This window comes from Schistocerca nitens, chromosome 1 (genome assembly GCF_023898315.1).
Source record: "Schistocerca nitens isolate TAMUIC-IGC-003100 chromosome 1, iqSchNite1.1, whole genome shotgun sequence".
Classification (NCBI taxonomy): Eukaryota; Metazoa; Arthropoda; class Insecta; order Orthoptera; family Acrididae; genus Schistocerca; species Schistocerca nitens.
The window spans coordinates 473,490,351-473,505,027 of record NC_064614.1 but is presented as its reverse complement, the minus strand read 5'-3'; the positions used below and the strand labels follow the sequence as shown (position 1 = coordinate 473,505,027).

Below are 14,677 nucleotides of genomic sequence, written 5' to 3'. Positions count from 1 at the left end.
CAATGTGTAACATTACCGTGTTTACCTGTGCGAATGTGCCTTCCATAACTGCGCCTCCGTCAAATCTCGCTGAAAAGTAATAGGCAAAAGTAACCTGTTTCAAATTACATTGACTACACCAGGTTTGCAGTCCAAAACACTTTCATTCTACTTTGATATTAAATAACCTACTGTTTATGGCCACATCGAGTATCATTTACTATTATTTATCACAGATAACGGTTAAGTCAGAAACGATGCTCGCTTAATGTTCTACAATGATGATGATAGTTCGAGTGCAGTAACCTAACATACGAGGATAATCCCAAAAGTAAGGTCTCATTTTTTTTTTTTTTTAATAAGTGCAGAACTCTGTTTGTGTGGCAGTTGGTCACACTGTTATGAAGAGTGCTTCACGTGCTGTGTGTAAACATGCTCACGCTGAGGCAGCCGTTGAGAATGGAGCTCCCGTTGGATGTTACCACTAAGTGCGAATTGCGCGCAGTTATTCGGTTTTTGAACGCAAAGGGCACTGCGTCGATTGAACTCCATAGCCAATTAACGGAAGTATAAGGTGAGACGTGGATGGATGTCACTAATATTCGTAAGTGGTGTAGAGAGTTTGCAGCTGGGCGGACCGAAATTCACGACGAACAAAGGAGCGGGAAACCGCCAATTTCTGAGGAGACAGTGTTGAAGGTTGAGCAAAGCACGCGTGAAGATCGGTGGATCACCCTGGATGATCTGTGCACGTTGGTTCCTGAGGTTCCCCGAAGCACCGCTCACAGAATTTTAACGGAATCATTGAACTACAGGAAGGTGTGCGCAAGATGTGTGCCACGCATGCTGACTGAGGACCACATGCGGCAACGAGTTAATGCTTGCCGCTCATTTCTTCACCGCCTTGCAGCCGAACAGGACAACTTTCTGGACTCAGTTGTCACGGATGCCGAAACGTGGGCATAACACTTTACACCTGAGACCAAGTAACAATCACGCCAGTTCATAACTTTCTGAACAACATGGCGGCGAGCTGGTATGACATGGGCATACAAAAGCTGCCACAGCGTCTACAAAAATGCATCGACAGAAATGGTAATTTATGTCGAGGAATAGCTAAATGTTCAATCTGTAAAGTGATGTAAACCATTGTAGAAATAAACAGGTCTATGTACTTATAAAAAAATAGGAGACCTTACTTTTGGGATTACCCTCGTAAATGCAGCTTCACAATAATTAACGTGTGGCAATTAAATCACTAACACATTCGCTAATTACACTGCCCTTAAAAGCATTTAGTACGTAGAAAAGTATATAGTCATATCAAAACGAAAACGACGTGCACGGTAAGCACAATTCGGAAACAACACAATTCAGTACTTTTTTCACTGTTCACAAAATGCGTCACAGTTCTAGAGATTAATTGCTCGTTTTCAGTAAATCGTCAAAAACAATCACTCAATTACCGAATAATTTCCCAGGTGTGAAATTTAGATAAAACCTGGAATATTACACTAATTGCAATGTGTGCTAACTCGCCTGCGGCGCATCTTTAAGACACGTATGTTTCTCATTTCATAACCTGCCGCAGACTGAATAAAATGGCTCTCAACAGCCTCTCTTTTATAATACTACAATTATTAGTAGTACACTCAAAGATATTTTCCAAAATAGTACCACAGATGATGAAGACTGTGGTGCAGAGTCGTTCAGCAGTGCTTCTGGCTTGCTTAGCATTCTTAATAAAACTCTACTCCTATTCATGCTTTGCCTTACACAGAAATATTTGTATATGCTGGGCATCTCTATGCAATTCTTCAACACAAAACTGCATGTGATATTAGTATATGCAATGGTAAAATCAAGAAGATGATCAGTCTGTTAAAGGACGCTGTGACCTCAAGTGCTGAAAGCTGTAACAAGAAATTTAATATTGAAACAAGTATTAATGAGTGTGACTTCCAGTCGCTTAAGACTTTATCTCAATAATTAAACTGAACGGCCGCCTCCTAAATTACCTATTCTTCACCAAACAGCGGCTGGAAAATGAGGTAGGAAACATTTATATTGACAGACATATTACTTACCACCTGCAGACCTTTTAAAATTCATAATGGACAATGACCTTCAAAATATTTACGAAGAAGTGTCAAAGCTTATTAACTTGATTCTTACTTTCCCTGTCACTGCAGCTTCTTTTGAAAGAAATACGAGCACCCTTAAAAAAATTGAAAATTGGGCTTCCCAATACATGGCCTATAAACAATAGGTTTAGTTCTCCCTGCTTAATTGCCACAGAGAAAACACTGGTTAAACAACTTATAAGTGATCAGAAATTTAAAGATTACATGATTGCTAACTTTGCTACCAAGAAGAATCGGCACATGTATTTCTTGCATGAAAAGGAATGGTGTAAGTCTGCTCACAATTAAACCATTAGCATCGTTAGTGATACCCTGGAAAGAAACTAAGACACCATGTCATCAGCTGAATGTGCGTTACCAAACTACAACCTGCTTTCATTGAGCCATATTTCGCACAGCAATAGCTATGAGACTTTAACAGAAAGCGCGCTGTTTTTCAATTTTGTTGACTGTACTTAGGAGATAGGCACTCAGACTTATATTTTTTTTCCAGGTGGTTCGTGGGTACAGACATGACAAGAAATAAGGCACGTAAGGTATTCCCATGTTTCGACGAGTTATCATACAAAGCCCCATTTGATATAAGCATTGGACGCCCAGAAAGGATGAGATCACTTTCGAATATGGCACTTCGTAAGAGCGAGAAGATGTAAGAATACTTTAAGCTATATTTGAAATAACATTACTATGCACTATCAAATTTTATTTTCAACTTGTCTTTTCTGTAGGTTGTATCAGTCTGGTTGGGTCTGGGACAATTTTGAGACGACACCACCCATGTCAACATTTTCAGTGAATATTTTTATCTTTGATCCAGACGTAATTGTGCCACTTGAGCCGAGACGTGACCTTGGTAAGTGTGTTGTTAGTTGTAATGGAATAAGAAAAATTCTCTTAAGATTTTGGAACGATAGATTATGGAGCTGTATACTTAAAATTAATGTGTACAGTCGAGTTAATGATATTGTCGCCCGCAGAGTTTGAGTGGCAGGAGGGTCAGCTGTCCCTTGTGTTTGAATTCATTTACATTAGAAATACGAAAAATGACGTGTAACAGTAGTATTACCAAAAATACCTGGGAAACTATCACTAAACTGACCATAAAATGATAGAAAAATGTTTCACGTCAGGCATAAAATGCATAGAGTAATGAACAACTTTATAAGACGTTGGTACTGAAATTACAGAAAGAGTAATTAATTTAAAACCGCTACGTTTCTCTTCAAGAAATCTCATACTTTGAAGATGTACGAAAACTTTTATATGGCAACCTTAGAGGTGTAGAAGTTGTGACACTCAGCACGCAGACGATCTCGAAAGTAAGGGAATGTCTCTTGGTGTGCAACAAGTGCTTGTAGTTACACAATATTTCAAGATTTTCTGAAAGAACTGGGGCATGGAATTTGATGTTTTTATTTAGTTTCGAAGACGAATATCAAAAATCGGTAAGCGAATACCGATATTTCAGAAATGGACATTACATTTGGTACTATATTTATTTATTTATTTATTCATTGATCATCCATTTTATCACGTAGAATGATATAGGACTTTTCATATGTTAACACAAAATAAACTTAAATAATAGCGTCTGTATACAACTCATGCAGATAATTAAGTACATACACAAAAGCAAATCATAAAGATATATACAGAGTCATACAGATCACCCAGTACATAAACCAAATAAATTCTACATTTGCATTATATTCAATGACGCAGGGCTATGTTTAGCTTACGTTATGGATGTCCTCAAATTCATAAAATCTACATACTCATCAACGTTATAAAAGCTTTCATTTATAAATATTTTCTTAAGTTCATTATTAAAAATGTGTAGCTTTGATATCTTTTTAACTCTTGAGGGAAGGGCACTGAAAAGAATTTTGGGATGATATATTACACTTTTTTTGATACATATCGATATTTTCGTTTCAATACGCTCCTGGCACAATTTAACAACAGCAAGTGCCATGAAAAGAACCTAATGAATCATCAGTTTATTTTCAACCTGTATGAATACATTTTTGAGCACCATTACTGCGCTTTTCTGGAGGAACGCGGTGTTCATTCTTGCCAACATTAATCACAAAAAATAAACTTTACATTTCTATATCCAAAACATTCGAAAATGGCTCTGAGCACTATGGGACTCAACTGCTGAGGTCATTAGTCCCCTAGAACTTAGAACTAGTTAAACCTAACTAACCTAAGGACATCACAAACATCCATGCCCGAGGCAGGATTCGAACCTGCGACCGTAGCGGTCTCGCGGCTCCAGACTGCAGCGCCAGAACCGCGCGGCCACTTCGGCCGGCCCCAAAACATTCGACATTTTAGTACTTGTGAGCAATGCGTAGGTAGTAAGTGAAGAAAGATTGCATGTCCAAAAATTCCGTGCATTAACTCAATGAGCCTAACAGCACAGAAACTGGACAGTAGTTGATGGAAGAGTATAGTTTGGACAAGCGAATCACGATTCTGCTTCTTATCAAGTTATGCACCGACGCCCAATGACAGGTTTAATCCGTAGTGTGTTCAGAGAGTAGTTCAGATCGGAACTGGTTCCTTTCTGTTTTCTTTGTATTTCGTGCCATGACGTAAGCTCACTCATTTATGTGAATGTGAAAAGGATGTATATTTCAACATTCTCCACGAGCAAGTGTTGCCCTTGCTTCTGCAACTTCATTGTGAGTATGGTGTGGACCCTTCCGTCCTTCAAGATTACAAGAGCCTTGTTCACATGAGTATACTCCATTATTCATAAGAATAAACATCATGTAAACATTACACCTATGTATTCTTGTACGATTGCTGGACATGGAGGTTTAAAATGAGGGAGGTTTCATTACATCATAAACTTGAAGCTGGTGACCGCCATCATAACTAAACCAAAACATTAGGTTCATCATATTCACACATACGTGGTACACCGTGCTGATACTTCACCGTGACGTCACCCTGACGTCCCCGTGCTCAGTTTTGAGAGTGTTAGGTACCGTGATTGTGTGGAGACGTAGTTGTTTCATCAAAAATGCCAGCTTGCGTTGTTTACGGGTGTACTAGTCGATCCGATCGCAATCTATAGTTAGAGGAATCACATTTCATTCTTAAGTGGAAGAATTCAAGCAATATTTTCATTTGTGTACATGAATTATTGTTGCACCGTTTACTTTTATTGCAATGGTTTTATTTCTGTCATTTGACTTAATATTTGGCTTACTTTGCTCAGTGTCCGTTCTTTCTCTTCTTTCATTGCCTTTCAAGCCGCAAACGCTCCGACATCCGAGTCACACAGTTTCAATGGTCTCGTCCGCGCACAACACACGGCAACCTAACCGCGCTGATTGGTGGGACAGCATCTGATGCCCTAAGTTCCTCTCGCCGATAGTTATTACTCATTGTTCACATTTCCTTCCCCTTTAAAAACATTCTTGCTAGGGCAACCGGAGACAGCGGTCATGTATGCGTGAGTTGTGAGTGTATGATTGAATGAATGTGTATGTGTGCTGTGCTTCCTTTCTGAAGAAGCCTTTGGCTCAAGATTTATGTGAACACGCTTTTCGTCGTGCCTGCCTTGTGCTCGGCGTGTGAGTAGTAATCTACCCATTTCACAGTGTAGTTATTCCCTCATGAAGTAAGTAATTAACTGCACTTCATCAATAACAATTATGCACATAATTGCCGTACCAGAAGAAAAAAATTACATTCATTACGCCACACTGAGAGTGTCTGTAGCACAAACAGGGGTTCGCAATGCTGCAACCAAAAGTTTTGATCACTCACCCATTGATATAAAATGCCGACACACGGCAAAGTAAAAATTGAAACTAAACTGAAAACGTTTCTCTCGGTAACTCCTCCTATTCTGCGGAATATATCTATTACTGTTATGTGTAAATGGTGATGGGTAGAAATTACTAACATCTGTCTGACTTTAATTAAAAAAACATAAAAACTAATAAATGATCAGAATGGAGGCATATTTACAAAAGAAATCGGTATCAATATATAATGACTTGTTCCATATCATTACGATTTATCGTGCAAATGATACATGGAACGTGAAACTAAGTAACTAACTATTGATAAACATGGTATAAAATTTTATGCTCTGAAAACCTCAAAAATGAAATTCAAAAGTAAAATCAAGCAGATGATCAAAGTAGACGTACATTCCAGTTGTGCTATGTTTGGTTATTCCTGAAAAACTGACAGTCCTACTAGCGAGAAATATTCCGGAAAAGGAAGCAAATAGACTAATGTTGGAAAGGTAGGCCTACATCTTACACAGGTTAGGCTATCATTACTAAAATGTTACTCACATATATATTAAAGTAAAATACCCATTTTAAGGAGTCTTAAGCTTTTGAGACCATACCCTTAATCACATTTAAAGCATTCCACAATGCTGGAAGATGTTTAAAGAGTTATATCGTTTTTTTACCCTGTAAGTTGCTATTATTGGCCACACACTGAATGACGCATCGCAGATAAGATTTCAAAGTGAGAAGACGGGTAAACTACAGTGAGAATAATGCACTGACAATCTGATAAAAAAAGAACTCTATTCTGCATGGAGATGTACTTCTATGCAGTTCTGTTTGATATTTCAATTATCATTCACTTCGTTGACATGCACAAGCTACGATGGCTTATTTTACTCATTGTCCGGTCTTCCTCTTCTTTCCTGTGTATTTCATTGCCTTTCAAGCCGCAAACGTTCCGACATCCGGGTCACACTGTTTCAAAGGTCTCGTCCACGCATAACACACGGCTACCTAACCGCGCTGATTGCTGGGACAGCATCTCACTGCATACGTTTATGGGCTAGAAAAGATAAAGTACGTAAGTTTTTTGCAAACCTGAACACTAAAAATGTTGTGCAACGAGCCGAAGGCTGAAAATGGAAAGAACAAGAAGCAGTACCGACACCATTAAGTAAACAAGCATTGCTTTCGGAGTTCCAGTTTCATTTTCTATCGATAAAAATACAGTAGAAGTGGAATGAAATGGATTCATACGTTTTACATCACTTCCTTCTATTTCTGCACTGAAGAGCGAAATAAACTGGCAAACCTGCCTCATTTCGTGTAGGATCCCAGAGACCACGCGTAAGTGCGGCACCACGACGTGGCAGGGAATCGAATGTCTGAAGTAGTGCTGGAGGGAATCGACACCATGAATCCTGCAGGGCAGTCCATAAATCCATAAGAGTACGAGGGGTTAGATCCCTTCTGTACAGTACACAGGAAGGCATCCCAGATATGTCCAATAATGGTCAAGTCTGGGGAATCGGATGGCCAGCGGAAGTTTTGAAACTCAGAAGAGTGTTCAAGAGTGTTCCTGGAGCCACTCTTTAGCAATTATGAACGCGTGGGGTGTCGCATTGACCTGTTGGAATAGCCCAAGTCCGTCGGAATGACCAATGGACATGAATGGATGCAGGTGATCAAGCAGGACGCTTACGTACGTGTCACCTGTCAGAGTCGTATCTAGGTATCTAGATGTATCAGAGGTCCCATATTACTGTAACTGCAACACCCCACACTATTACAGAGCCTCCACCAGTTTCAACAGTCCCCTGCTGGAATGCAAGGTCCGTGGATTCATGAGGTTGTCTCCACACCCATACACGTCCATCCGGTCGATACAATTTGAAACGAGACTCGTCCGACCACGAAACATGTTTCCAGTCTTCAACGGTCCAATGTCGGTGTTGACGGGTCCAGGCGAGGCGTAATGCTTTGTGTCGTTCAGTCATCAAGGGTACACGAGTTTGCCCTTCGGCTCCGAAAGCTCATATCGATGATGTTTCGTTGAATGGTTCGCATGCTGACACTTGTTGATGGCCCAGCAATGAAATGTGCAGCAATTTGTGGAAGGGTTGCACTCCTGTCACGCTGAACGATTCTCTTCAATCTTTGTTGGTTTCGTTCTTGCAGGAGATTTGCTGTCTTACCGGATTCCTGATTTCATAGAACACTCGTGAAATAGTCGTATGGGAAAATCACCACTACATCACTAGCTCGGAGATGCTGTGCCGACAAGAATATATTGGTACTGCCTGCCGATAAGGGGAACGCGACAGTCGTAATGAAGACCGAAGATTATGAGCGAAAGATTCGAGACCTATTAGATCCGAAAACTAAGCGCAGCTCCGACGCAGCATATCACACCGAATACGAATCGGTTAATCAAGGCCTCTTATCTGCCGGCGGACATACAGAGAAACCTGCGCAACACAGAAGCCCTACCACCTCGGCTGTATGGATTACCTAAGATCCATAAGAACAACGATTGACTAAGACCGATTGTTAGCGCTCCTGGCTCACCGACGTATAAACTGGCAAAACACTTGGCTTCTCTGCTCCAGCCGCACGTGGGGCAGACCGACACATACATAAAGGACTCAGGACATTTCATTGAGAAGCTGAAGAAACTGAAACTTACACCAAACGACATCCTGGTCAGCCTTGATGTTGTTTCTTTGTTTACATAAGTGCCATTCAGTGACGCTCTGGAGCACATCGGTTCCACTTTCCCGCAAGACATCACAAAACTCTTCCATTAATATTTCACCACGGGCTATTTCCTCCCTAAGACACTTGAACAGCCTCCATACCAACATAAAATTTACCATGGAAGTAGAAAAGGACAAAAAACTGCCATTTCTAGATGTGCTGGTCACAAGGGATGGCGAAAACCTGGGACACAGCGTGTATCGAAAACCGACACACACGGACCGATACCTGCGCAAACTATCAAACCACCACCCGAGCCAGAAAAGAGGCACTATTAATACTCTCGTAACGCGAGCAGGCCGAATATGTGGGCCGCAGCACCTCAGACGCGAAATCTAACACCTGGAAAGCGTTCTGAGGAGCAATGGGTACTCCACAACTTATATTGGAAGTGTAATAAAGCCAAACACTCAGCGAAGTAAGGAATCAGAAAAAGAAATACCGGGTACCTTTCTGCCATACATTCCCAGAGTGACGGACAGAATTGGCCGTATATTCCGCAAACACGGCGTAAAGACGATTTTCAAACCGACAAGGAAGATCAAAGAGTCTCTTAGATCGGCAAAGGAGAAAAGGGCCCTACTTGAAATGTCGGGAATATAACCGTATACCATGCACATGCGGAAAAGTTTATGTCGGAATGACTGGACAATCAGTCAACACGAGGATCGAAGAACATAAACGACAGTGCAATTTGGGGCAGGTGGAGAAATTGGCCGTGGCAGAGCACGGACTAAGTGAGACCGACCACGTAGTAAAATTCGCCGACACGGAAGTTCTGGCTGTAGAGCAGCACTATCACACCCGCTCGTTCAGAGAAGCTGTAGAAATACAAAAACACGCAAACAGCATCAACACGAAAAAGGAAAGCCTTAAGGTAAACGGATCCTGGCTTCCCGTACTGCAGCGAATGACCGTCGCAGGTAGCAAGAGGAGAACCGCTCCGGAAAAGACCGCGAGAAGCCCTCGGACGTTGGCGCACCACGCACATATAGTCTGCGGCCGGTTCACCACCGGCAATGGAGGGTGAAGCTTTGACACTGCCAGCCACTCGTGTTGGAGAAGCGTCAGTAAAATCATCAGATGACCGTTGGCCGAAGAACCCGAGACGGAAGCCAATAGGCAGTTTGTCAACAAGTGGCCACGAAAGCCTTAACAATTTTATACCTGAAGAAATTAGGACTCTCTTCCTCATCAAGCTGGGGCGATGGTACACAGTGTTAGCGTGAAGTCTCCTGGAGATGAATACGTTTTTTGTGCTGTGTGCTTATACACTCCTGGAAATGGAAAAAAGAACACATTGACACCGGTGTGTCAGACCCACCATACTTGCTCCGGACACTGCGAGAGGGCTGTACAAGCAATGATCACACGCACGGCACAGCGGACACACCAGGAACCGCGGTGTTGGCCGTCGAATGGCGCTAGCTGCGCAGCATTTGTGCACCGCCGCCGTCAGTGTCAGCCAGTTTGCCGTGGCATACGGAGCTCCATCGCAGTCTTTAACACTGGTAGCATGCCGCGACAGCGTGGACGTGAACCGTATGTGTAGTTGACGGACTTTGAGCGAGGGCGTATAGTGGGCATGCGGGAGGCCGGGTGGACGTACCGCCGAATTGCTCAACACGTGGGGCGTGAGGTCTCCACAGTACATCGATGTTGTCGCCAGTGGTCGGCGGAAGGTGCACGTGCCCGTCGACCTGGGACCGGACCGCAGCGACGCACGGATGCACGCCAAGACCGTAGGATCCTACGCAGTGCCGTAGGGGACCACACCGCCACTTCCCAGCAAATTAGGGACACTGTTGCTCCTGGGGTATCGGCGAGGACCATTCGCAACCGTCTCCATGAAGCTGGGCTACGGTCCCGCACACCGTTAGGCCGTCTTCCGCTCACGCCCCAACATCGTGCAGCCCGCCTCCAGTGGTGTCGCGACAGGCGTGAATGGAGGGACGAATGGAGACGTGTCGTCTTCAGCGATGAGAGTCGCTTCTGCCTTGGTGCCAATGATGGTCGTATGCGTGTTTGGCGCCGTGCAGGTGAGCGCCACAATCAGGACTGCATACGACCGAGGCACACAGGGCCAACACCCGGCATCATGGTGTGGGGAGCGATCTCCTACACTGGCCGTACACCACTGGTGATCGTCGAGGGGACACTGAATAGTGCACAGTACATCCAAACCGTCATCGAACCCATCGTTCTACCATTCCTAGACCGGCAAGGGAACTTGCTGTTCCAACAGGACAATGCACGTCCGCATGTATCCCGTGCCACCCAACGTGCTCTAGAAGGTGTAAGTCAACTACCCTGGCCAGCAAGATCTCCGGATCTGTCCCCCATTGAGCATGTTTGGGACTGGATGAAGCGTCGTCTCACGCGGTCTGCACGTCCAGCACGAACGCTGGTCCAACTGAGGCGCCAGGTGGAAATGGCATGGCAAGCCGTTCCACAGGACTACATCCAGCATCTCTACGATCGTCTCCATGGGAGAATAGCAGCCTGCATTGCTGCGAAAGGTGGATATACACTGTAATAGTGCCGACATTGTGCATGCTCTGTTGCCTGTGTCTATGTGCCTGTGGTTCTGTCAGTGTGATCATGTGATGTATCTGACCCCAGGAATGTGTCAATAAAGTTTCCCCTTCCTGGGACAATGAATTCACAGTGTTCTTATTTCAATTTCCAGGAGTGTATAAGCGATCATGGCTAACGTTGTTTTAATGCGACTAAACGTCACATCAGGATTAGGAAACGACGTGTGCAGAGAGTGTGTCAAGCTGTCTTGAAAGCACGTGCACAGTGAAACGTTGGCTAACTGATGTGGCCAAGGAAGTATGGTGATGCTTACTACGCAGGCGCCATGTGTGAGGCTTGCAGTGTTTGCGTAAGCGGTGAGCTGTAGAAAGATGGTACACTCACGCATGCTGCTGCAGAAAGCGCAGTAAAACACGGGTGCAAGTCATTCATGCACTCTTACTCCCCATGCTCAGATTTACGGCCTCACTATCACATCCAGACACTTTTGCTTGGGGCAGGAATGAGACTGCAATACGAAAATTCACTCTCCTTGTGTATTCAACGTCCCAAAACAAATGTCTAGGTGGTCATCAGCTATGATTCTTTCCCCACAGGCACATTATCTGGATGACTTTGCATCATATCATAAGTTCAGAAGGCCTCGAATAAAAATGGTTGGTACCAGTCACTCCTCAGGTTTTATATAATCTCTACCAGTAAATAAGTATGCGTCAATTTCGACACAATTTAACGATGCATGACGTTCTTGTCACCATGAACAAATCACGAAATATTTAGAACGCCTGAATTACTTAGTTACTGACACGTGGTGTATTTCATTTGTTGCTGTATTTGGTGAACCACTCCTGTCGAAAACGGGTTGTATTCTGAACAATGTGTTTGAAAAATCAGCATCATTAAAGTGGCTTCGTAATTTTTCAATCAGTTTACAGTTAACAGTACTTTTAAAAAACGTAAAACGCATGGGAAGACAAAAAGCAGGATTCAAGAACTAAAAATTTAACTTGATTATAATTATTAGATTACTCAGTGGAAAAACAGAAAAAAAGCTAATTTGAAGATTCCCGTCATCAACTCGCTCGTTATCTGACTGTCCTGGGAAATTCCTCAGGTGGTTTCACGTGCCAGCTGGGACCTATTTCTATAACAGTGGGAGCATTAGTGACTACATCTAAGTCAGTACATTAAATGCGATACTTTCCTGTTATAAGAATGCCAGTCTCTTCTTACGTTATTACAAGTTTCTCACATCCCACCGCTTGTAGCATCATCGACAACAGCCGTCTAAAACCTGAACTGTAAGTTTCTTTAAAAAAGGTCTACGTCCCTCCTCATTTCCAGCAAACGTGCAATGATTATACCAAAATTTAAAATCTACAAGAGCTAATAATTTAATTCCTCAGTGGGTTTTCCTTCGAGACATCACTGTCATTTTGTTGATAAGAACTACAAACATAACAAGTGTAATAATTCCACGTGGCAAAAGGTCCTAAGGACGGCTCTTATTTTCACAGTTCAAAAGTAACAAGACCAAAAAAGATAACTCGAGGGTCAGTAGTATTCTGAAACACATGTTAAACCACTGCATACCCTTTAGCCACCATTCCCTACTGTACGTATAATAATGAACTCTTATTTTAAAAGCTATATTACTTCTCATTGTTTTCAGACAAAAAAAATCCCAAAATACATCTATGGATGATGTTTTTTGAAACCAGGTCTGCAAAACAGAAACACGCTACTATTTTTCCGGTAATATAGGATCATAAATAAAAAAATAAAATACACCGTAATTTTTAAACTAAATCTCTGATGACTCGTGTATCAAAAGAGTTTCCCAATACTATTTTTATTATTTACTTAATTTCATGCCTCCAACTTACATTTTTATACACCTCCAGTGGTTCTGCAGCTAGGCATTTTCTGCCTGCCCAGTAAGTGACTTTTATGAAATGAGAATTTTTGGTTTTTCATGGTGGGACGCATTTTATAATCCTCCAGGTTCCAAGTATAGGCAATATTTTGCATAAAATTATCCTTAAATTGAAAGTCTTATTAGGACTAGGTGTATTTCGCTTTATTCTAAAGCATCTTCAGTGGTCATTGTAACACTATGGTTTTTTTTCCTCTTATAGTTTTGTTTGCTAGGACCATAAACAGTTTGTATGCTTTACCTACTAGTTCAAACAGTTTTAGTTCTTATCGCTGGTCACGGTATTTAATTTTTTACTTCATTCTTCTAGTTCTTCCAAGTGCATTTGTTGGATTTTCGGCAATGAAAGAGATGTGTGCTGCAAACCCAACACATACACGTGGTAGAGGAGGAAGAATGAAGTAATCAACAAAAAAAAACATGAGTAACGATAAGAATGAATACTGTTTATAATAGTGAGTGAAGCATGTGAATTGTTCATGATACCAGTAAACAAAATTGTAAGAGAAATAAAAACCATGTCGTGACCGTTATCACTGAAGATGCTTTACAATAAAGAGAAACGCATCTGGTCTTAATAATACTTCCATTACAGCTACAAAAGACGGTAATTAACCTGTACAACTTGTAATAATATTTGCTTTGCATGTAGTTGCTCCTTTCCCAACCAAAAAACAATCTTCACAAGTCTCAGCACTGTGGAGCTTATAACGTCCAAAAGGAGCTGAGATACAAGCAAAATTGTGTTTGTTTCTTACTGTGCCATATAAGCTGTTCTGCACAACAGGCATGTTGTTTGGGAATAGTACTGAGCTGCCTAATCGCCCTGCTTCGCGGGGTGACCTACATGTCAGGGGCGAGAAAAGGTTTTCCAGCCACCAAAGTTTGTATATTTGAAGCACCATGTGTTTGTGTAAGTCCAGCAACTCCTCCAAAACCCCTGAATTGATTTTAACCAAACTCAGCACATAAACAGCACACTATACAAGTGTCAGCATTGCAAGTATTAGAACCTCTAGCTCTTGTAGGAGCAGAGATACAGACAAAAAAAAAGTATGATGTTTGGGAATAGTATCAGACTACCTTACCATCCTTCTTTATGGGGCAGCTTACACGTCAGAGTCAACAATCTATTTTCCAGCCCACAAAGTGTAGGATGCCCCGCATGTCAGGATTTTGAATTGGAGTAGTATTGCCCTGACTTATCAACTTAGTTTGCAGGGCACCTTACATGTTGGGGGTAAAAAATGATATCCAAGCCCCTGATATGCAGGCTGTATCATGAGAATAGTATTGGTTCCTTTATCAATCTGTTCTGCAGGGGGCACACTTATGGAGGGACACAGCTGAGCTGAGAGAGGTGGGCTGGAGAAGACAGAGAGCGAGAGAGTGCATGGAGGTTGAGGTGAACAGGGAAAAGGGGGAGGTGGAAATGGACAGAGAGAGAGGGGAAGAGGAGCACTATAGAAATAGTGTGAAGGATGATGAGATGTACAGAGGGAAGAGCTGAATGAGATGGACAAGAGAAAAGCAAGTGGTCAGAAGAGAGGATGGAC

General features: G+C 42.3%; 1 protein-coding gene across 1 annotated transcript in view; it reads left to right on the top strand.

The window, feature by feature from the left end:
- LOC126251949 (aminopeptidase N-like) overlaps window positions 1–14,677 on the top strand; it is a 278,934-nt gene that overhangs the window by 32,933 nt on the left and 231,324 nt on the right. Inside the window, exons 6-7 of the mRNA XM_049952717.1 lie at window positions 2,617–2,772; window positions 2,852–2,976. Coding sequence (XP_049808674.1) covers window positions 2,617–2,772; window positions 2,852–2,976 — 281 coding nt within the window. The remainder of the gene's footprint in view (window positions 1–2,616; window positions 2,773–2,851; window positions 2,977–14,677) is intronic.